General features: G+C 32.2%; 1 protein-coding gene across 5 annotated transcripts in view; it reads left to right on the top strand.

Moving 5' to 3' along the window:
- The window catches only part of LOC134707712 (coiled-coil domain-containing protein 180-like), a 50,776-nt gene extending 37,105 nt beyond the window's left edge, over nt 1-13,671 (top strand). For 2 of the 5 annotated variants that reach the window (XM_063567713.1, XM_063567718.1), the window contains 14 exons: nt 346-529; nt 1,420-1,555; nt 2,257-2,362; nt 3,730-3,791; nt 4,207-4,342; nt 6,824-6,883; nt 7,619-7,766; nt 8,322-8,466; nt 9,303-9,463; nt 10,016-10,153; nt 10,570-10,681; nt 11,283-11,399; nt 12,144-12,268; nt 12,745-13,671. In XM_063567713.1, the coding sequence (XP_063423783.1) occupies nt 346-529; nt 1,420-1,555; nt 2,257-2,362; nt 3,730-3,791; nt 4,207-4,342; nt 6,824-6,883; nt 7,619-7,766; nt 8,322-8,466; nt 9,303-9,463; nt 10,016-10,153; nt 10,570-10,681; nt 11,283-11,399; nt 12,144-12,268; nt 12,745-12,873 (1,759 nt within the window). In that variant the 3' untranslated portion in view covers nt 12,874-13,671. Of the gene's footprint in view, nt 1-345; nt 530-1,419; nt 1,556-2,256; nt 2,363-3,729; nt 3,792-4,206; nt 4,343-5,303; nt 5,328-5,375; nt 5,415-6,823; nt 6,884-7,618; nt 7,767-8,321; nt 8,467-9,302; nt 9,464-10,015; nt 10,154-10,569; nt 10,682-11,282; nt 11,400-12,143; nt 12,269-12,744 lie in introns of all 5 variants that reach the window. The other 3 variants (XM_063567714.1, XM_063567715.1, XM_063567716.1) reach the window with 3 other exon arrangements.
- The last annotated feature ends 10,034 nt before the right edge of the window (nt 13,672-23,705 follow it).

Raw genomic sequence — 23,705 nt, 5'->3', positions numbered from 1 at the left:
CATACATAACAGGCCAATTCCATTCAAACATTAATATAACATTATTATGTTAATCAGGAAAATTGTAGCAGTATTTTGCAATATAAGATAAATGATTTTTTTTAACTCCAAAATGTACTTTTACCCTACATCTCCTTTTATTTATATTTTACATGCCTATCTGTACATGTGTTTTCAAAGTGGATTCCATTACTGGTATATATATAAATGGACAGCTCAGCCTTAAAAGAAGTGAATAGATTTTTTTATTCCAAGAACTTTGTCTTTATTTTAGTAAGTTACTAAAATGTCTACTTCAAACATTTTGAAAATGAATACCTTGCTGATTACATTTTATACTTTTAGGTTTAAACACCATATGATAGACCTTGTATTTATGGAGAGGATAGCTAGATGGTTGACAAACACACAAGTAAAAATAAAGGCTGAGGTAGCCAATAGTAATTCTCAGGCTCAACAACTAGCCCAGTACCTCAATGATGTTATCAGGAGGATTGATGCTTGTGAAAGACCTAACTTGGATAAAGAGGTGAAATAAACAAAAAAAGGTTCTTTGAAAAAAGAAAAAATATAATTAAATATAAGAATAAAAAGATGTGGTGAAATTACCAATGAGACTACTCTCGTCCAGAGACCAAACGCTGTAATGATGTAAAAGTCAATAATGATAAGTTCAAGTGCGGCCATTAACAATGCCCATACCGCATAGAAAACCATAAAAGACAATGAATAGACAATTGTAAACCAAATCAAGGAGAAAATTAACAGCCTGATTTATGTAACAAATACAATATACAGCAACAGATAACAAATAGTGAATTATAGGCTCCTGATTTGGGACAGGTAAATACAGAATGTGGTGGGGTTAAACATATTTGCTGGCAAGGGTTTATTCTGTGGATATTGATTAATAAATTTTTATCTGTTTGTCTAAGATAAAATTGAGAATGAAAATGGGGAATGTGTCAAAGAGACAACAACCCGACCAAATAAAAAAACAACAGCAGAAGGTCACCAACAGGTCTTCAATGCAGCGAGAAATTGCCGCACCCAGAGGCGTCCCTCAGCTGGCCCCCAAACAAATATATACTAGTTCAGTGACAATGAACGCCATACCAATTTCCAAATTGTACACAAGAAACTAAAATTAAAATAATACAAGACTTACAAAGGCCAGAGGCTCCTTACTTGGGACAGGCGCAAAAATGCGGCGGGGTTAAACATGTTTGTGAGATCTCAACCCTCCCCCTATACCTCTAACCAATGTAGAAAAGTAAACGCATAACAATACGCACATTAAAATTCAGTTCAGATGTTGACCTTTTGACGATTGGAATTGAATTAAGCAATTCTGTTTGTTGCAAAATCACAGTTTTCTCATTGTTCTGTACAATAATTATGTTGAATTTATTGTTACAGCAAATAACATCAACACAATTGAATGAATCCCTGAAGTTAGTGTTTGATTCCTACCATGCCAGAAGTATATTCTTGAATTGTACAAAGGACACAATTACCAGACCAACCTCTGCAATGCAGGGACCTCCAGCTATTGGTAATATTTTTATGTTATTGAATATTTTGTCTGTGGAATTAAATAGTATTGTTAAAAAAAAAATCCTGAAGCTTTTTGTGCAAATTTTTATAGATAGATAGTTACAATAAACCCCTGTCATGTTATTTAGACATTATGACACTTACCGAAGATAGGTCATCATAAGGGAATCGAGGGTGAGTCCCCTTTTGTGGAAAAAAATTAGTTAATTATATAGAGAATCACTGGAGCGGGGCTCCCCTTAGGTCAGTCAGAGAAAAGTTCTGGATCTGCCACTGGTCATTTAACAATTCAATATAAATTAATCCACAATTTTCGACAAGAGATATTCTGTAAAAACAGCTGCTTAATAAGAAATAACTCCTGTATCAAATACCTCACAATGTGTTATTAAATCAGTAAATTTAGATACTGTAAATTCAGAAATCTTTGCAAAATGTGACATGGTTATAATTGCAATAATTTAAATTCGCATTATGAAATTTTTTACATAAATTAAACAGGATTTTCTCAATATCTCAAAATTTAAAATCACATATTAGTCTTAAATGACAAAATCGCAATACTAATTTGCAAAATAAATGCATGGAATAGTTCCTGAATTTACAGTAACCTTATTACATTTATTCAATTTAGAGATTAATGTTATGTCTGCATCATCTGAGTATGATATGCAAACTTATTATACTGTATTTTGACAGCACGTGTTGTCTTCACTGGAGCCGACTCAACACCAACACCCATCAGTAAAGCAGGAAAACAACCAACGGAAGATCCCTCTGTTGGGGTTATCAAGAGTATATTAAAGTAAGTCTCCCTCAGACAAGGCCAAATACTTCACATGTACTCAGGAGAAAACCATTTTAGGATTCTCATGCCAAAATGCCATGCTTTTTATGTCAGTTCTAATACTCTATGATACTTTTGCAACTAAATCTTGGTAGTTGTGGAAGTCTCAGACTTGGAGACTTGGAGACAAGCAACCACTAGAAAAATCAAATGATGTAAAAGTTTACAACTTTAGGTCACAGTACAACCTTCAACAATCAGCAAGCCTATAAGCAATCTCTTTAAACTGTTGATATATATTTTTATGTACAGTATTAAAAACAGAAATGCATTTTGCCTGAATGAAACTAGCGGAATAGCATCTTCTTCCTAAGAGCATCTTATTCATAGTAGCATTTACTTCCAAGAAGTAAGTTAATTCAACATTTCCTTAAGATTACATTTTTCAAATAATTTCCAGTTAAATTTTAAAATAAAATCAGTTTTGCTTTTTAGCTCACCTGACCTGAAAGGTCAAGTGAGCTTTTCTCATCACTTGGCGTCCGTCGTCCGGCGTCCTGCGTCCGTCGCCTGTAAACTTTAAAAAATATCTTCTCCTCTGAAACGACTGGGCCAAATGTAACCAAACTTGGCCACAATCATCATTAGGTTAACTCTTTAAAAAATTGTGTTGCGTGACCCGACCAACCAACCAAAATGGCTGCCATGGCTAAAAATAGAACATAGGGGTAAAATGTAGATTTTGGCTTATAACTCTGAAACCAAAGTATTTTGAGCAAATCTGACAGGGATTAAATTGTCTATTAGGTCAAGATCTATCTGCCCTGAATTATTCAGACAAATCAGAAAACCCGTTATTTGGTTGCTGCCCCCAAATTAGTAATTTTAAGGAAATTTTGCAGATTTTGGCTATTATCTTGAATATTATTATAGATAGATAAACTGTAAACAGCAATAATGCTCAGCAAAGTCAGATATACAAATAAGTTAACATGAACAAAATGGTCAGTGGATCCCTCAAGGAGTTAATGCCCTTTATGGTAAATTTTTTGTAAATTTTTGTAAATTTTTAGAAAATATTTTCAGCTGTAATTATTTGGCCAAGTTCATTACAGATAGAGATAATTGTAGAAACAAGAATGTTCAGTAATTAAAGATCTAAAAACACATCATCACCAAAACACAATTTTGTCATGAATTTATCTGTGTCCATTGTTTGATATGCACATAGACCAAGGTGAGCGACACAGGCTCTTTAGAGCCTCTAGTTTAGTTGAAAGTTGTAAAATGAATTGACTAGCCTCTAGTTTAGTTGAAAGTTGTAACATGAATTAACTAAACATATGATTTGGTTCACTGATATATTCTGTTTTGCTAATTAACAGAACACAGAAAACAAAGATGAGGTTTGGAATGGATGCTGACATAGATGGGGAGACAACTCCATGTAAGTGTAAATCATTCAATTTTAAATTGGTCACAACTCAACCATTTAAAGTATCATAGAGATAAGATACCCCTAAAATGTATATGCACTCATATGAGCCATATATATCACAAACGCAAATAAACAAAAACAACTCTATGTATGTCTAACTGAATTTGAAATTTATTTCAATATTTTGATTTAACCCATCATATGATGATCACTTCCTCAAAATTTGCCATTGGTCTATTTTCATACAGACCCTACAGATGAGGAAACCTTTCCTTTTTCTAAATATAAATGAAAATAATTCTTTATTGATAGTGCAAAAATTACATGACTGTTTTTAGATATTCTAGTACTACAGATAAGTTGAAAAACTTAACTTTACCAATTAATATTTTATAAATGTAATCAATTTTGTAATTATTTTTAGTTGGACAGCAGTTGGAAATGAGAGAGAAAATGAAGTCATCATTGTCAGTCAGCACCCCAACAGACAAATCCAAACAGAAACGAGGACCAAATAGTGGACTCCCAACAGATAGTCCTCCCAAGAGAGTCCAATCAGGGTATGTATTTCTCTCCTGATTAATATTAAAAACAACCACATACAGTTGAATTTTGTTGTTTATTTCTTTTCAAGGGTTTACATCAAATTAATTGATTAGGTTATTGAATTTGTTAATTTTTTAAACCTGCTGTTGATATTTGATGAATAGATTTTAAGTTAGTACCAATATTCAATTTGAAATAATAAAAAAAAATTGCTTTAACTTGAAAAGATAGAATTTGATAATTTCTACAGTTTATGGTATTAAAAACAATATGGCGGGGATTCTTAAACAATTTAACTTGGTTTATATCTCTAGACTTGTAAAAAAATAACATATGGTTAAGATTGTTTAACAAAAAATAGAATTCAACTGTATTATTCCAAAATCTATATATTTTTGTGTATCCCAATATTTATATTTGTATATCCCAATGTATTCATATATTCATAGTTGTGTATTGCAATATATGTGTCTTTGTGAAATTGTATTTATCAAATGTATAGTTAATGGCCTTATAAATGTACACTTCCTGTATAGCACAAATTTACCATTATGTAAAATCTTTTAAGAAGAAAAAATTAAGTACTGTGGTATAATTACCAATTTTCGTGGATTAAGTCCTTAAAGGTAAAGTACAAATTCAAAAGTTCAATAAGTTCAAATTTCCTATACATTTATATGCAGACTTTGGCATAAACCACAAATTCAAATATTAATAAAAAGAAAAACTAGTATGGAATTAATGAAATTATAACATAGAAAAATAGTTTTCAATGTTAAACGACCAGTGAATGTTACTGGTTAAATGGGGAGATTTTTGCTCATTATTTTTATATTGGTGAAAAAATAGCATGAAGTAAAACAAAAAAATTAAATCAAAATAGAAAACCGTGTTCTTTATTATAATCATTAATGGAAAACTAACTATTAATTGAAAACTTGCATTTTATGTATTTTATGAAATTTTTTTTGTTAGTGAAAGAGAAGGATCGGTGTCTAGGTAAATTTTTAACCTTTTGTAAGACTTACAAGAGAATTAATTTTTTAGAGAACCAAGCTTTCATGGGACGCCTACTGCGGCCCCTAGGTAAAGTGTGGTTGTGTGGTGCACGTTTTAACAAGTGGTGGTGTTGGACAACAGATTTTACTAATTATTTGATTTGAGTTATCTCCCCTTCCTTAACTTGTCTGATATATTAACTTATTATTTTGGTGGTCATGTTTTGTTCCAGGATGCCTGCTATCAAACATCAACTTATAATGAAGCCTAAGCTTAACTAAAAACATGACAGTCTATAAAAAGTGTTAGTGTCTTAATAAAAAAAAATTCTAATACTGTAAATTTAGGAATTATTGCGTGCACTAGATATTGCAATTCTTCGAAGAATGGACAAAACTGCAATATCAATCATTGCCATTTAAGAAAAAGTTTCATACAGATATGTGTTTCTGATATCAGAGTGCACATTGTTATTATTGTGCTGGTCATCCAGTCGCATTATTTGCTTTTACAAAAAGCTTGCAATAATATTTGAATTTACAGTATTCTGTATAAAAAACAGAATTTATTGTTCTTTTGGTGTCTTCTGCCTAATTTTTTAGCTTGTCAGATCTTATGTGAATAAGAACCATATCTTTATCAGTTAATATTATGGTCATTTGATGACTATAAGTAAAGAAGAATTGACAATTATATACAGTTATTTTAAAATCTAATGTCAGGTTCAGGATAAGTTCATTGCTGAATACTTTTAAATACAATCCTAACTAAAGACTCCCCAAAGGCCTGAAGATTAATATATAAATGATTGACAAAACTTTTGTTTTATTTGGTAGACATCTTGTGTAAAGCTAGAAAATATGCCTTTGTTGTATATCAATAGTTACTAGACAACTTATAAAAGAATTTGTTTTAGTATTGTTCTGTTCATTTTTTATGCTAGTGGCAATCACATGTACATAAAGGACCATTTCATTTCTGGTAAAAACACTGACCGTGCAAGGGTTGTATAGCCAGTCAAGGTTGTTAAACTTTCATTGTTGTTGGTCAAAATAAACAGGTAAAAACAATCAGAAAATATTTCATATTTAAGGGATAAGGATGTTTTTTGTATGATATTTTGTTAGCATTCAATAGAAAGACAAAGGATTGGGGGTATCCCTCCATTATACAAAATCAGTACATGCAAAGCAAAGAAACAGCTATTGTCTTGCTGTTGATATCAAATTCATAGTGAGGGTGTTACATGGAGAAAAAAACACACCTCACTGCAAGTTAAAGTTAAAAATTTAGGGTAGGCAATTACAAGTTGTATAACTTGTGTCTTATCCTTTTGACATGTATTTTTTTGATAGTAAAATATGTAAAACAAAGAAAATTACTGGTGATGGGATGAAAAGAAAGCTTCTTTGAAACCAAATTATACCCCACTTTAAAGGAAGCTACCACAGCTTCTTATTTTTATAAAAATATATCAATTAGTATTGTTTTAATAGTATGGTACCATTACAAACAATTGGCATGATTGTAAGTGTGAAAGCAGCCATAAAGCCAGGGTAATTTTAGACAGGGAATCTGTATAAACCAAACCCTTCTGATGCTAAAAAGTTTGAATAGATTGTTCTGATTAGTTGGTTTAAAACAATGAAATTATTCATGGAGAAACAGAACAAGTGAAGTTCAAATACAACTTCTAGGTTTCTTCAGGGTTTGGTTAACACAAATTTTACTGAAAATTTTGTTACAGTTTTTTTATTGTTGAGTTGTAAAATTTGTTTTGTTTACATATTTTACCCTCTTACATATGCATTCATTCAACATATGTAAGGTTTCTGTTGTAAAGCAAGATTTTTTTAATTTTGTTTCCAGTTGTTTGGTATTTTCTTAATTGTTGATAATTTGCATGTGACTTCTGGTTATGGAATTTTTTTATCCTTTTTTGCAGGATTGTTGGAGTATTTATCTATGAAATGTATTAAAAAAATAATCAGTTTTGGTTGTCGTCTTGTAATTTACTGCTTCATAGACTTACATGCAAATGATTTTTTTTAAATTCTTCAAAGATTTTTTCATGTGCATTTGGGGTTTATGGAATTTTATGATAATTATTAACTTAATGCTAGTTATTTTCAATGTTTTGGGATTGCTCCATTATAACTTATTTTATTTTATTGATTTCAGGGATTGTCATTTTCATCATCCCATCATTTCAATTTGTGTATCTTAATTTATTTATAACATTGTAATACATCAAAATCTAGGCAGTACATGCTCATTTTATGATTTTTCAGGTTAAGGAGAAGTAGTAAATCTACTAAATTTGACAAAAAATATTTAATATTTGGAGAGAAAGATGAAGAAGGAGAAGAGTACCACCTGTTGGGAATTATAAGGAGAAATTTACGTGAAGCATTAGATGGTCTTTTGACGTCTGCAGAGGTAATCATTCTGTTTAAAAATAAATTAAGATAAGCATTACCACAGCTGTATATAAGAATTTGAATGGTTTTTTTTAATTATTTAAGAATCAAATCCTTCATTTAATAGCTCCATTAGGGTGTAAAGTTAACAACAGAGGTACATAGTGTATTCAATTGGGACATGCTTTCAAAAACATGTTTTAGATATACATGTATTTTGTTCTCCAGAATAAAATATAAAACTGTATTTAATAATATAATTATAGATTATTGTTGGTCATCTCAACAAGATTGATTTTCTTACTTGAGTCAGTACAGATGACCAATGATAATCTGTTTATTAGTATTTAGCCTTTTACGAAGTTGTTAATTTCATTGACACTGCCTGTTTGTCCTCAGTTCTTAGAAGGGAAATTGTCAGTCAGGAAGATCAAATGAAAATTTTGTAAAATAGCAATAATATCTCATACTGCTGGAATGGTTATATGTTCTATATCTGCTAGCATTTAGGATGTCAACATTGTTATTTTGATAGCTTTAAAATTCATTTACTGATTTTTGTTGTTTTGAACAGCTATACTACAAGAACAAAGGTAACAGACAAGTAACTAGACCACAGGTTTTACAAGAGACATTTGAACTATGTGCTGATGTTGTTGTACAGAAATTACAGTCGTATTTCACACAGGCTGATGAGTATCACAATCAATGTTTACAAGGTTTGTATGATGTCATTTCAGGTAAATTTTACTGGTAAATAATTATATAAAGAGATGTAGTGCAAAGTTGAATTTAAAAGCAAAGCAAGAATACAAGGTAGCCAAAAGGATATCTTGAGGTCAGCCTCTTACTTTCTTTATATGATACCCAACTACACTGTATAACGAGCTCTGTAGAATATAATGTCTTGGATAAATTGTGTATTTACTCAACAAAAGTGATCAAATGTTTGACACAAACATATGCTTCTTTGTCTAAAAATATCATCCAATTAAAATTGATTGTAAGCTATCCCTATAATATGAGGCAGGCATTACCTGTAAATGGGGACGAAGTCTGTATGAATTATTTTTTTGGAACTTCAATATTTGTAAAAACAAAAAGAAACGGAAATATCGTAACGTTTCCGATTTTGGTTCTGTTGTAAGGGATTTTAGCTGTGATGTTATTTAAGTTATGATGTCATATGCAATGTAAACAAGAAACGCTTTCATCAGGTAACGTTTTTTCATATCAAGGAATTATTAAAAAATGAAATTGGTATTGCGTTCCTTCATATTTTATACTAGACTGATAAATATATATTTTACTCAAAGTTTCATACAAACGAGACTGGAAAAAGGAAGTACATTGTAGATTTCTGCGCAGGTCCGGGATTTCAAAACATGACATAAAAAAAATTGATTGATTTTGAGTTCATTAGTACAATGAAAAATTCGGGAAATTTTCCTTTTTTTTTATTGAATTTTCTACTGTTATTAGGGACTACGTCCCCATAATAACTATAGGACTTATATGTATTTTTCTTACTTCAATTTATTATTTAAATTTACAGAATTCAGAAATCAGTTGATGCAGCTTGAAGAGGCTGTTTCCCATGTACCTGATTTATTACTTAAAGATTTACTGGAGGCTGAGCTTAACAAATCTAAAGATGCCAGAGACACTGTATCTGAACAGTTCTCTGTAACACTCAGTCAACTTCACAAAAAACAGGTAAACTTATCAGTATCTAATTGATCTGTCAATATAAAACAAAACAGGTACCAATTGGTATCTAATTAATCTAAGTCAAATTCACAAAAATCAGGAAAATCTGTCAGTTATCCAAATTTTTGTCAAGCCAGCGTCTTTTGTCGCAGAAAGCTTGACATAGGTAAAGTTATCCTGAGACGGTGGCGGGGGCTGCATTAGAGGGGTCAACTAACATCATAAAATCTTTATATTTAAGAAGATGGAAGACCTGGATGCTTCATACTTTGTATATATATGCCTTATGTTACTAAGTTTCTGTTTGCACTTGTTCATTGTCTTTCTCTTATTATGAGTAATAGGATACCTATATTTGGTATATTTGTACCTTACAAGGTCTTCATGCCAGCCGGACAGTTTATGTTATTTATGTGAGATTTAATTTTTAAAACAGGAATAACAAGTGTACTTAACTATAAGGTATATTCTGAAAAATCATACAATTTTAAAATGGCAAATGCATTATATAAGATGATGCACTATCTATATTGTTGACATACATGTATATATTTTCAGAATGAACATTCAACTTTGTTACGTCCTACTCTAGGACACCCACATCAGAAGACTGGAATAGCTTCTCTTGGTGAGAAGGAGTTGGAAAGACATAATTCCTATATTTCTGCTGTAGAAAAACAGACTAAAGAATTGCAGGTAGGATTGGATTAACTAAGATTGAGGATTTTGTTTGAGTTAGAGAGATGTTAATAGATATAGGAAGATGTGGTGTGAGTGCCAATGAGACAACTCTCCATCCAAATAACAATTTAAAAAGTAAACCATTAAAGGTTAAAGTTATAAGTTTACCTTTTATCTTTACTTGAAGTCATGCTCTGAATGTAAATCCCTTTCACAGCTTCCAACATAAAGGTTTTGGGTTTTGAAACCACATTTTCATTAATTTCTCACATTGACAAAATTTTAAAGTTAAGACTCATGCACACCTTTTATGAGGGTGCTAATTATCACATTTACATTAAACTATCACAAAAACATGATTTTGATGAATATTGAAAAAGATTTATTTATCTTGTAACATTTTTCTATCAATGTTGTTCTATTTACAATAGGTTGTGACATTAGAACAAGCTAAGACATTTGTGGAACAGTTGTCCAGAACTGCAGAAAATCAACTAGTTCAGTATGATAATCTTCTGACAGTGGATGATGTGGAGAAAGGAAGTAAGTCATGATTTATCATTATGTTGAGGAGAAATATTTTTGGAACGCTTTGGGAAGGAAGATGAGAATGAAAAATATTCATATAGCACACCTACCAGAGCAGGACTTTCTCTCTACAATGAAGACCCATTGGTGGCCTTCAGCTGTTGTCTGCGGATTGTTGTCGTTTTGACACATTCCCCATTTCCTTTTTCAATTTTATATACTATGTCAACCTTTTTTTAGCATAAATGATGATGATGATGATGAAGATGAAGAGAAAGTCAGTCTAGAATATTACTGATAAACAAACAGTGTAATTTTGTTTTTTTAGTTTCCATTATTCAAATTGAAAGCAGTAATTTAACCTCTCCATACTTACAAGCACCTTTTACAGACAACTGACAACAAAAGTGGAGGCATTAAATTTATAGAAAGTCATATCATATTAGTTAAATAAAACTTTAAATTACAATTTAAAAAAAGTTCATACAAGTTTAGCACTTTGCTGAATGCTGAATTATGATGCGCATTTTCTAGTTATGTATATAAATTACATTGAAATGGTCTATGCAGGTAAATATCTTATATGATATACATGATCTTTAATCTATGTTTGCAGGGGTAGAGCCAAAGAAATACCCAACTAGTGAACTCATAAGAAGAAGGAACCAAGGTTTGCCTTTGGAAGATGATGAGGATAAAAATGCCCTCCCACGAGGAAAAAATACATGGACAGGTTAGTAGTTTATAACAAAGATAAATATCCTTAACAAGTTATTGATTTGAAAACTTTGCCAATTTTTAAAACTCACTAACTGAAGATTTTATGGAGTCTTGGAGTTTTACACACCAGTAACATCTAGCAAAAATGTGTTTAATTTTTTGAATCTTAACCAATACATTTGTTTGATTTTTTTCTCACCCAATTTTAATTTCTTTGAACCCCAGGATTCCAATCATGTCTAGTGTCTGTGTATTTATCATAGTGAAATCGACATAGTATTTTCATATGTTGTGTAAGTAGTTTGGCATCAGAGTCTGTTAAGGTGATACCTAACACTTTAAATAAAATTAATTTGGCTCGTTGTAATTTTCTTAAAATTTTGACAAAGTTGACAAAAATATAAAAATTTCAAAAGATTTGAACCAACGGTTTAATCAGAAAAATTACACTGGTTATATAGCAGTTTGACAAACACTTATTTTGATCATTGAGAAGTTTAGTATTCCCTTAAGAACACAACGTCATTAAAACGTTCTGTTGATTTTACAGAGTTATCTCCCTGTAGTGTTAGGTACCACCTTCAAGTGTAAACCAAAGACTATTCACATTCAAGTATATGTAGATATGCAAATGATATAAGAATAATATTATTATAGTTCGTTTTTCTTTAAAAAAAAAAATGTATTTTTTATAGTATATATGTTGTTTTGTTTACATAAACCTGTTAATTTTTAGATTATTTTTTTTAACATTTAGGTATGCCCTCTAATGAACTGGTTACTGAAGCTTCCGGTAAACCTCAACTAACAGCCTCGGTCACTACAGCCAAAACTACATTGGGACATACTGCTACTATTACTGCCAGAGATAAAGCTTATCAGGTTTGTTTAAAAATATACCACCAAAATTTAAGCCCCAATTTACATGTAAAAAAATATACTTCATATAATAACAAGGGAGAGAGAGCAAGCAGAACGACTGAAAGAGCTGAGGAAAGTATTAAAATTTAGAATATGAAAATTATAAACAAAGATGATACTGAATAAATTTTGGACTATTAAACTATTGAAGTTTTTTGCTTATCACTTTTAGAAGTTTCTCCCATCTATGCCACTGAAACGTAAACATATTAGCTATGGATTAAAAATATTGATGAGAAAGAAATGTGAAAATATTTATTTTCACACATTGTGTAAAAACTAAAAACACATGTATTAAACCAACTTAATTTCATAAAACCGTTTACTTGTGTATTAACCTCATTTACAATTATGGAGAAAACAACCAATTATTCTTATAAATTTTTGATAGATTTTCATTTTGATGATTTTACTTATAAAACTATCTTCTCTTTCAGGAGTATAAAAATAAGTTTGAAAAGACATTAGAAATGATAGAAGAAGAAAAACAGAAATTGTTATTAGCAGAACAAAGATGGATGGATAGCTGGAATACTTCAGTGGAAAAAGTCAAACAATTATACTGAAAGAACTGTTAATAATAGCATTTACTGTGATAATTTTAAATTGCGATATTTTTTAAAGATTTTTTTTTATATTCAACAATTTTCTGATTTATTACAATTCCGTCCTTTCATATTATTTATTTTAATTTATATTACGAATTCTAAGAGATGCTTCAATGAATCTAATGTATTTATTTTTTTTTTAAATGATCAAAGTTTTTTTGCTGCATAAATGTGTAAAACTTAGACCTTCTGGAAGTTCCAGAAAAGAAAAGAAAAGAAAAAGTTATTTCCCCCTCATTTCTATACAAAATATGTATAAATGAAAACTGTGGAAAGGAAATTTTGTTCATCAGCATTACCTTGAGTGCTATAAGATACTTGAAAGAATTTACAGTTGATAGAAGTGAATTTGAAATGCGAAAATAAAGGAAAATAGGAAACACTTTAAAGATGTGATGCATTTCTTGTGTTGCTAATTGGTTTTTGTTATACTGCATTGCTTTTAACAGACTTAGTCAAAAATGCATCAACTTCCAATGCTCCATTACTATTGTGTTACTAACTTATTTGGAATGAGAATAAAATGGTCATTGTATTTGCTCAATTTCTTGGTTTAAAAAAATATGTGCAATTTTTTAGTTTGTGTATACAACAGAAATAAAAAAAAATTGGTACCCTAAAAAAATGATGCACCCACAGTACATGAAAAGAAACATTCCAAACTATTTATTTTTTCAAGACCTTAGTGCAAATGATTGTTATATATATACTATTTATCATATACGTGAATTAAAGTGATGATATTTTAAATTTGAATATCTCTTGTTGTTCTCTGGTTTTATCCATTTGAATGCCTTAAAAAAAAATTGCCCATTGACCCCCATTTTCCTTTTTATAAATCTTTTACATGTATAATGATAAGCCATTTGTAAAAGTCTTATACAATTTTAATTATTTTTTAATAGTTTTTGAGAACTTAAGCTTGTTAATGATAAAGCTATCAAAAGTCAAGAGAGAATTTTTCCCGCCAAAATTTCAACAGCTAATATCTCAAAAACAATATAAACTAGTGTTTTGAAAAGTCAATTATTTTGAAACTGAGAAGCAAACTCTCTAAACAGCCTGTGATAGATAATATGTTTAAGCTATCTGTTGTTTTCTGAGGCAGTATTCTTTAAAAGAGGGACGAAAGACACCAAAGGGACAGCCAAACTCATAAATCTAAAACAAACTGACAACGCCATGGCTAAAAATGAAAAAGACAAACAGAAAAAACAATAGTACACATGACACAACATAATTGAAAACTAAAGAAGAAACAACACGAACCCCACCAAAAACTGGGGTGATCTCAGGTGCTCCGGAAGGGTAAGCAGATCCTGCTCCACATAGGGCACCTGTCGTGTTGCTTATGTGATTACAAATCCGGTAAATAGTCTAATTCGGTAGGTCAAATTCATGAAAGGGAAGGGGATTGTAGTTACGACGTAAGGAACATATCCGATATCATTTGTGAAACGGTTATTCCATAACGGTAAACCAAATCGTGATGGCATCCGTAAAATTTACGAAGGGATGATTTCAACTTCACCATTTGGAACTCTTGGTTTAATAGCTTCCTTGTGAGCAGTAACCCTCTATCAAGAAAATCATGATAGGAAATGCAAGCACAGGAATATCGTATCAATTGGGAGATATTTTTAAATGAACGTTAAAAAGAAATGAATTTGGAAGTATTAATCTGGAACCTTCATCAGGAATAGTTGGTACAAAATTTTAAGACATAAATGTATGAAAACACATCCTCCAAAATATAACAAATATGTTGTCAAGAAATCAAGCATCTTGATACTGTCTGGTTCAGAGATTTTTTTGTTAAAATCAGAGTGATTCATTACAAAGTAGGATTCATCCATCCCTTTACAAGATACTTGTATTTAATTACATTGGCTTTTCTTTTTTATGAAACAAAGCAATACCAACTCTTTCAATTCGTCTTTTAGTTTGAGGTTTCGCTAGTTAATAAACAAGGTTAAATCTACATTTTTCTACATAATGAAATGCCTGTACCAAGTCAGGAATATGACAGTTGTTTTCTTTTTTTTTTAGCATTTGATTTTGCAATTTGTTTGATTTGTTTAAGATTTTGTTTTTGCAATTGGACAATGGATTTTCTGATTTGAATTTTCCATGGAGTTCGGTATTTATGTTATTTTACCTTTAGCCAACTTTTTTGAGGAATCATCACTTCGATAGACCATAAAATTCTCCAAGAAGATCTGAAAACTTTTGTATTTTGAGTTTCAAATTTGAGAATTAAAATATTTTACATAATGAGCTTTAAACAATAATGAAAAAAAATAGTCTTCAACATATTATAGCAATTTCAAAGTAATCGGTGTCTTGGTCTTAATAAATCAGATGACATAAAGTGGACTGGCCATAAAAGGTAAATTACAAGCAAAAAAGATGTACGATAGGTTTTATGATAAGAATCTTATACCATTGAGTGCAAAAAACTAGCCTACTTTAAAATCGTTCCTCAATAATGGTGTTGCCATTTTGAACTCATAAACAAACGGGTAAATACAGAGGTAATAAAACATACAGTAAAGAGAAGCATGCTAAATCCTACACGATTACACATGAAGAGAAACATGATGTGTAACAAATATGATTTCCAAGCTGAACCACCATCACTCCAGAAACAAGGAAAACATCAGAGGCAGATGATTTTCTACAAAGTGGTTGAGGAGTTGGTGCCTGCTATTCTAGAAATAAACAAAGACGGGGAAAAAGAAATAAGTGACTTCTAATAGATAAACATTATAGAAAGACCACAAACCTGAAACAGCAAATTATTTAAATTGAATGATTAGAAGACAGAAAAGTGTAACAAATCAATTAATTTATATTTTCAGTTTAACACTTAACTTATGAGGTAAAAAACTAAATAGTTATCAAAGGTACCAGGATTATAATTTAATACATCAGACAGACACGCGTTTCGTCTACATAAGACCAGAGACATGTATTTATATGTCTCTGATATAACCCATCATTGACGCTCAGGTCAAAATAGTTATAAAGCCAAACAAGTAAAAAGTTGAAGAGCATTGAGGACCCAAAATTCCAAAAAGTTGTGCCAATACTGCTAAGGTAATCTATTCCTGGAATAATAGTGCGGTGACAGAAGTGTAAAAAGTCGTCTAGATAGCGAGTTTAATCTCCCTGAATAACACACGGCTAAAAATGGTCTTAACTTGAAGACAAATGTATCTTCTTTATTTTTTGCCCTGTTGTCAGAAGTTCGTATGGTCACATTTTTCTAAAAAGTCGTTTTAAATAGATATAGGAAGATGTGGTGTGAGTGCCAATGAGACAACTCTCAATCCAAATAACAATTTAAAAAGTAAACCATTATAGGTTAAAGTACGGCCTTCAACACGGAGCCTTGGCTCACACCGAACAACAAGCTATAAAGGGCCCCAAAATTATTAGTGTAAAACCATTCAAACGGGAAAACCAACGGTCTAATCTATATAAACAAAACGAGAAACGAGAAACACGTATATATTACATAAACAAACGACAACTACTGTACATCAGATTCCTGACTTAGGACAGGTGCAAACATTTGCAGCGGGATTAAACGTTTTAATGGATCCAAACCTTCTCCCTTTTTCTGAAACAATAGCATAACATCACAACATAGAAAAACATACGATAAAATATCAATTGGCAGACTTAACTCAATCAAAAAACGCATGATTACACAATGAACGAATAAATTTGATCTGCGATATCTGAATGCAAATGCACAGTTAATTAAATATTAGAGACAGACATTCATGACCAAAAAGCTAACAAACAAAGACTAGTAGTTTATTGAAATGTTTCAACCACCCTTTTTCAAAATGAAAATTTGAACATATTTGTTTACATTTAATTGATATATTTTTTTCTTAAGTTATTATCATATGTCGAACTATTATGTTCAGTATTCTATTTTCTTTTAATTTTACTTAATTTTGACTGTTGAAAATTGAGGTAATTTTATTTGCAAATTCAGACACAAACTTTAGTTTCTTCTTTATAGTAGTATTAAAAGCTATCCAATAACATTTTAACCATCAAGTACTTTATAAAACAAGTTATTGATAAAAATTTCGGAACCTAAATATGAAAAGGCCTTTAGATATCAAAGGAAAAAGAATAGACTAAAACACTGAAATTCCAACACGGAACTTGATCAATTCACTTCCATCACGTTTTGTGTATTATTAAACCTTATGGTCAATTACTCTCAACTGATATTTGAAGGTTGCTTTCCAGAATTTAGGTTGCTCTTTTGTGTACCCTACTTAGGTAAATGTATCTAAGCAGTGTGATTGGACAAATAATAAAATATCAACTGAACATACTTTCTTAAACTGAGTGATGAATCAGGTGTAGACAAATATGAAATAATTTTACATACAGATGAAAATTAATTTTTGAGAATTTTTTTAAATTTTGTGTTCACTGCACCATAAAAGACCTAAAAGTACTAGTGGCCTTCCATTTTTAAAAATAGCAAAAAAAAGTAAACGGTCATGGTACATATTCAAATTCTTTTCTGAATACTAAAATGAAAGTACTTCAGTTAACTGTGAATGTAGAATTTTTTGCAGTGTTAGAAAGTGGTGAAAATTCTAAAAAGGCTATCATTATTCCTTATGGGCCAGGAAATACTACCGTGCCACCTGAGTAAGATACATTTTCGCTATTATATACAAATATTTTCAATTAAATGCACTAGTATATAGTACATAGTTTGTTTGTATATGTTTATATTCTATTTTTTGGTTATAAAACATCAAATATATCAGAAAATTGTTACTGTAAAAACTAAATAATTGTTTCTGCAATGAATAAAAGATTGGATGAGGTGTACAGCAAGGTTCTAGATGAATTTGGTTCATTTGATACTTGTGCATTTGAAGAAATGCAGGCAGTTTACCATCGGTCCTGCTACAAAAGTTACACAAGTAAACATAATTGATCCCCCTTTAAGAGTGATGAAGCTACTTGTCTGACATATATAATGACGACAAACAATTATCGTACTGTTGCCCCTCAGTTTCCGGGGTTTGTACGCGTTCGAGTATGCAATCGTTCGACTGGAGCTCTTGTTTTTGTTGTTGCAAGAAAACCTTTAAGAAAGATCGAAAACTACGCAAGTTTCAATCAGATGAGCGTATTAAGAATGTTTTATCCATGGCGCAAAGCAATGACAATGATTTAAAAGTTGAAATTGTTTCCCATCAATCTTTTGAACTTCAAGCACTTTATCATTCTTGTTGCATTACAAAATATTTGCTAAAAACGAAAATACAAAAATCTGAACCCGTTGAAGCAGAAATCTCACATCACGATACTGCTTTTACTAATTTTATTTTGGCTATTGACAATGATTTAATGGTGGAGAAAAAAGTATTCCTCATGACAACGTTACTTGATAAATACAGATCTTTCCTTCCTCCTGATTCTAATCTTAAATATTCTACTTGGAAGTTGCAGTCTTGACTCATTGATTTTTATAGGAACTCAGTTGTCATACAAACACAACAGGGTCAGGGTAAGTCTAACATCATATTCAGTAGCAATTTAATTATTGGAGATGCCATATCAGCTACTAGTCAATTAAAAACTTACCTCACAATCTCAGAAATGCAGACATCAATGTCAACTTTAATAGACACAAATAACGAACCGATATTGCATTCCGCCGCAAGTATATTAAGGAAATACTTCGAAACTCTACATATTTCCACAGACGAGTACCCCACTTCGGATGAAATGTCTCTTCCTTCTTCAATTCAGTCAATGCCTTCGTCTTTATTGAAATTTATTTTATGGTTACTTGATGATACTGCATACAACCAAGCATATTCACAAGAAGTGGCACCTGATAAATTGCGTAAATGCTTGGCAATTGTTGAGTCTATTGTTTCTGTGGCCAAAAACAGTTTTACTCCTTTTCATTTAGGATTGGCCTTACAAGTTACAAGTGTATCATGAGTTTGGTTCGAAACACCTTATCGAAACATTGAACGCCAATGGATTTTGTGCTTCGAATAGTGAAGTTCGACGGTATCTAACAAGTGTTGCCAATCATGAAATTGACCGAATCCAAGATGGTGTGTACGTTCCCTATAATGTTTCCCATGTTGCAAATGGTGGCGGTCTTGTTCAAGAAGGTTCCGATAACATTGATTTAAATACGGACACAATAGATGGAAAAAACACATTTCATTCAATGGCACGGGCAGTTTTCCAAGTCAGTAATTCCAAAGAATCGTCTATTGAACCAGTTAAGATAAAACGTGGTAATGAGAGATCGTTGACACTGACCGAGGATGCCATGTCCATGATGAATTGTGTTATTTTCCATAAACCAAAAAATAGAACAGAACCACCCCGAGTTCCTAATGCATATGGAAAAATTTCACTTTGCGCCACAGATAGAAATTCACATGATATGTTATGGGTGCTATTGAGATCTTTGTCTAGAGGTATACTTGAATTACCTTTTGCATTGCCATCTGACACTCCCCAGCTTCCTTTCTGGAGTGGGTACAATAGCACTCTTTCAGAAGTTAGGACAGAATATTAAGTTATTTCATACCCACCCATAATTGACTCAAAGCCAAGTGATATGTCTACAGTATTTACTACCATGAAAAAATGCTTGGACATGACCAAGTCTATAGGACAAGATCATGCTATCCAGACATTTGACCAACAACTGTATGCAATTGCTCAGCAAGTAAAGTGGGTTTTGCCAACAACATTTAACTGCCATGTCTTACGAATGGGTGGATTTCACACATTATCGTGTTTTATTGCTGCAATTGTTAAATTATGGGGCGATGGTGGTCTTCGTGATTTGTTAGTTGATTTATCTGTGTATGCTGCTGCAACTGTTGATCAGATGTTATGCGGGAAACAGTTTAACCGTGCAGTAAGAGGCCTTACATTAGTTTACGAGGCACTTTGCTCTTTGTGGTTTGGCGCATTCTTTCGTTGGCTTAATGATAAGATGGAAAAACTTCCAGAAAATACATTGACCCTTTTTTCCACGTTTATGTCAATGTTTCAGCAAGGGAAAACTGTAGAAGCCAAACATTTTGCTGAGGTGAAAGTTGTTTTTGGAAACAAAAACTTTGCCTTTGACCGAAGAGTTCCGGATTTGGGGTTGTGAAAATTTACATTTATGTTCTGGAACATGTTTTTGGAAGCCATAGAAATACTTTTACAGAATATAAGATCAGAAAGAGAGGGAAATTGGTCCCTTCACTTAAGCTCTACTGCTGCAATGTTGCCCTATATATATGTTACAAATAGGATCAACTACTCAAGATGGCTACCTGTCTACCTGCTAGATATGCTATCATTACCACTACATGTAGAATTAGGATTTCAACGAGGTGAGTTTTCTATACGCCAGAAGCCTGGAAAGTTCAACGGAGTATGGAGTGACATGACAACTAAAAAGTCTGTCATAAAAGATTCTATAGGTTGTGGTGGCATCAATGGCATAACACGACAAAAACCAGCCCTGATGAGATGGTCATTGACTCGACATGTGCTTGCAGACTTTACGTCAGAAATGAAAACTCGGTCTGGTTGTATCAACGACAAAAGCGTTGAGCATGATGAGGTTCAGCCAACAACTTTGATTCGAGATGAAGAACAAGTTCAAAAATTTTTAGACCATGTTCTAGAAAAAATGACAGACCCGTTCGCCACAGAACTCCATCCACCTTCACTAATAAACATTTCTACTGGAATGTACGCTTCAAAAGACATACAGGCCTCTTTGACGTCAGCTGTTGATGATGGTAACACAATGGCAAAATCATTCATCGACGGGGCTTTTTGTGAAGGCAAGGTTCGTAGTTTCTTTGGTTCTATCCCTCGGTCAAAGTTAAAATCATTTGAGGACCTAACGAAAAAAACAAAATTGAAAGAACAGGTAAAATTTTGAATCTTCATATCAATCCTGAACTCGTGTTCCGTCGAGCTTTGGTGTAAGCAAATAGTCGAGATGACGTCACTGTTGAAAAGGTGTTTTCATTTCCGATTGGACCAATCCCTACAGCCCTTTTTCGTGAAGGAACCATGAGAAAATCATGTAAAGCCGATCTTTGCCATCAACTCGAAAACGAGACATCATATTGTCATACGCTCCCTGACTTCGATAAATCGCTTTCCGTTTTGATAAGGGATGGTATGGCTCTTATCCAGTGTATCAATGCTAAAAAATTGAAAACTTTTGGTGACATTGGGACAGAGATCGTTCAATCTCAGCTCCGCGGTTTTCAAAAGCATCTTCCGTTGTTGATGTCTTTGACATCAAACTTTTTATCAAAGCCGCGGAATGTGATCGTAGATCAAAACATTTTTACAGCAAAGGATTTCCAAATAATCGAAGGTCGATCCCTTCCAGACTCGAATTTTTTTTATCTTCTAACGAAAATAAGCAAGCATTGCTCCAGTTTCTTGGTAGTTTTATAGTTGGTTACCACACAAATAATGCTAATGCTCTAATAAATAATAATGAACTTACGTTAGCTGGAACTTTTTCAGATCCTCAAATCGTAAAACGCATTTGTGATTAAACTGTCAAAGACTGCGTTGATCTTTACAGTACGCATGAAGAAGCTGATACTCGTATGATTTTGCACGCAATCTATGCTGATAAGCAGTTTGGTAGTGGTAACTTGAAAGGCAGGATCATAGTGAAATCCCCTGACACGGATGTTATAGTTCTTTGTGTCCACTACTTTTCTTCTATGAAAAACACAACAGAACTATGGTTTGAAACAGGAACTGTAACGAACACCAAAGATGCAAGACGTTTTATACCTATACATGAACTATGCAATTCTTTGAATTCCATCGTTAGTCAATGCTTACCTGTAGTGCATGCAATTTCAGGATGTGACACCACATCGGCAAAGTTTGGAATAGGTAAAAAAACGGTTTTCAAAGTTCTGAAGCAGGTGTGTGGTGATGTGTTCGGTTTAGTAAACATGGCAAACTGTGATGTTGAGGAATCTGTTTCAGTTGCAAGAAAGTTCGTTGCTATGCTGTATGACCAAAAGGGTAAATTCAAAAACCTTCACAGTGAACTCAATAAAATGCGTGTAAAACTAGCGACAACTAAAGATGCGTCTCTGGCCAAGCTTCCCCCCTGTGAATCAACATTTACACAACATTTGCCTCGATCATCCTTTCAGACAAGCATATGGATGTCATCGCACCTCCCAAAACCACCTATTAGATCTCCGTTAAATTTTGGATGGATTGATAAGGATGGTTTGAAGCCTGTGTTTTTCGAGGGACAAATTTCCTCAGACTTCCTACAAGACCTTGTTTGTACTTGTAAAGGAAAATCTGTATGCTCAAAAGAATGTGTATGCTTTGAGCAGAACCTTTCCTGTACAGACCTGTGGTCATGCCAGGCAAGTGAAATGTGTAAAAATATTAATACACGTCTTGTGATTCTTGCTGAAAATGAAGATGACGGAGATAACGCGCAAATGTGTTGCTTGTTGCACTAGCTGGTACACAATGTTTCAAGTTCTGGGAGGGTTGGCGTGCCTCCAAAATAATTAATCCCCGCTACATTCTGTATGTGTCTATCTCAAGTCCTTGTTATGCAGTGGTTGTTGTTTCTTTCTGTATGCTATATTTGTGTGTGTTTTCTAAATTTATTTTGTTCATTTATTAGGATGTTAAATCATTCGTATACATTTGTTATTTTTGGAATTGAAGACCATGCAGTATAGGTTTTAATCATTGCTGAAGGCAGTACGGTGACACATAAGTATTAACTAATGTGTCAGATGGTAATTGTTGGAGAGAAGTCTCGTTAAGAATCATACCAAATCTTATTTTTTTATATAGAATACCTTTGAAGATTGTGGAACATTGCCAAGGAAAAAAGGGGGGTTACAGATACCAGAACGATCATGTAATAGACAACAGCAAGAGAATAATACAATTTTAAAAGTTTTGTCAACAGCAAATTTATTAAAAATCAAGTCGAGCAATATATTATATAAGTTGTACACATATCGATTCAAGTGTGTTTGGTAAGGTATATGTGTTTATGCTATTTATGAATAGGTCTGTTTGATTGAATGTATATAAAGTATACGGGTAGAATTTCATACACGGTGGTTTAATAGTGGTTTGAGTCATTCGAGTCATTGCAGTCAAGTTTGCTAAAGGTTGTTTTCGAAATAAATAATTATAAAACATTTATTTACACGTGGACAGTCCAAGTTGGGTCGCAATATATTAATGTGTTAGAAAGAGACCGACAATTTTCATTGATGTGAAATGAATTATGTGTATACTTGATACCTGAATAAAAATGCACTTGACTTTTGCAAGTGGCTACTCCCATGTGAAAGTTTTGTATTATATTGACAGATGTCGTGTGTTAGGTTGAGGTTACGAAGTAGAAAATAATTTAGATTCTACCACTGCATAGAGTTTGATACGATATTTATCCACTAGAGACTGTTAGATTAATATGGAATTTAACTCTTGACAGTGAGTGGATAAATATGGAATTGCACGAGATTCAGTAGTGGAATCTTTTCTCTAATGTTTTTTAGACAATATGCAGACAACCTTCATCCTTCAATTATAAAACATTTATTTACACGTGGACAGTCCAAGTTGGGTCGCAATATATTAATGTGTTAGAAAGAGACCGACAATTTTCATTGATGTGAAATGAATTATGTGTATACTTAATACCTGAATAAAAATGCACTTGACTTTTGCAA

This window comes from Mytilus trossulus, chromosome 2 (assembly GCF_036588685.1).
Source record: "Mytilus trossulus isolate FHL-02 chromosome 2, PNRI_Mtr1.1.1.hap1, whole genome shotgun sequence".
Taxonomy (NCBI): Eukaryota; Metazoa; Mollusca; class Bivalvia; order Mytilida; family Mytilidae; genus Mytilus; species Mytilus trossulus.
This window is presented reverse-complemented; position numbering and strand designations above follow the sequence as displayed.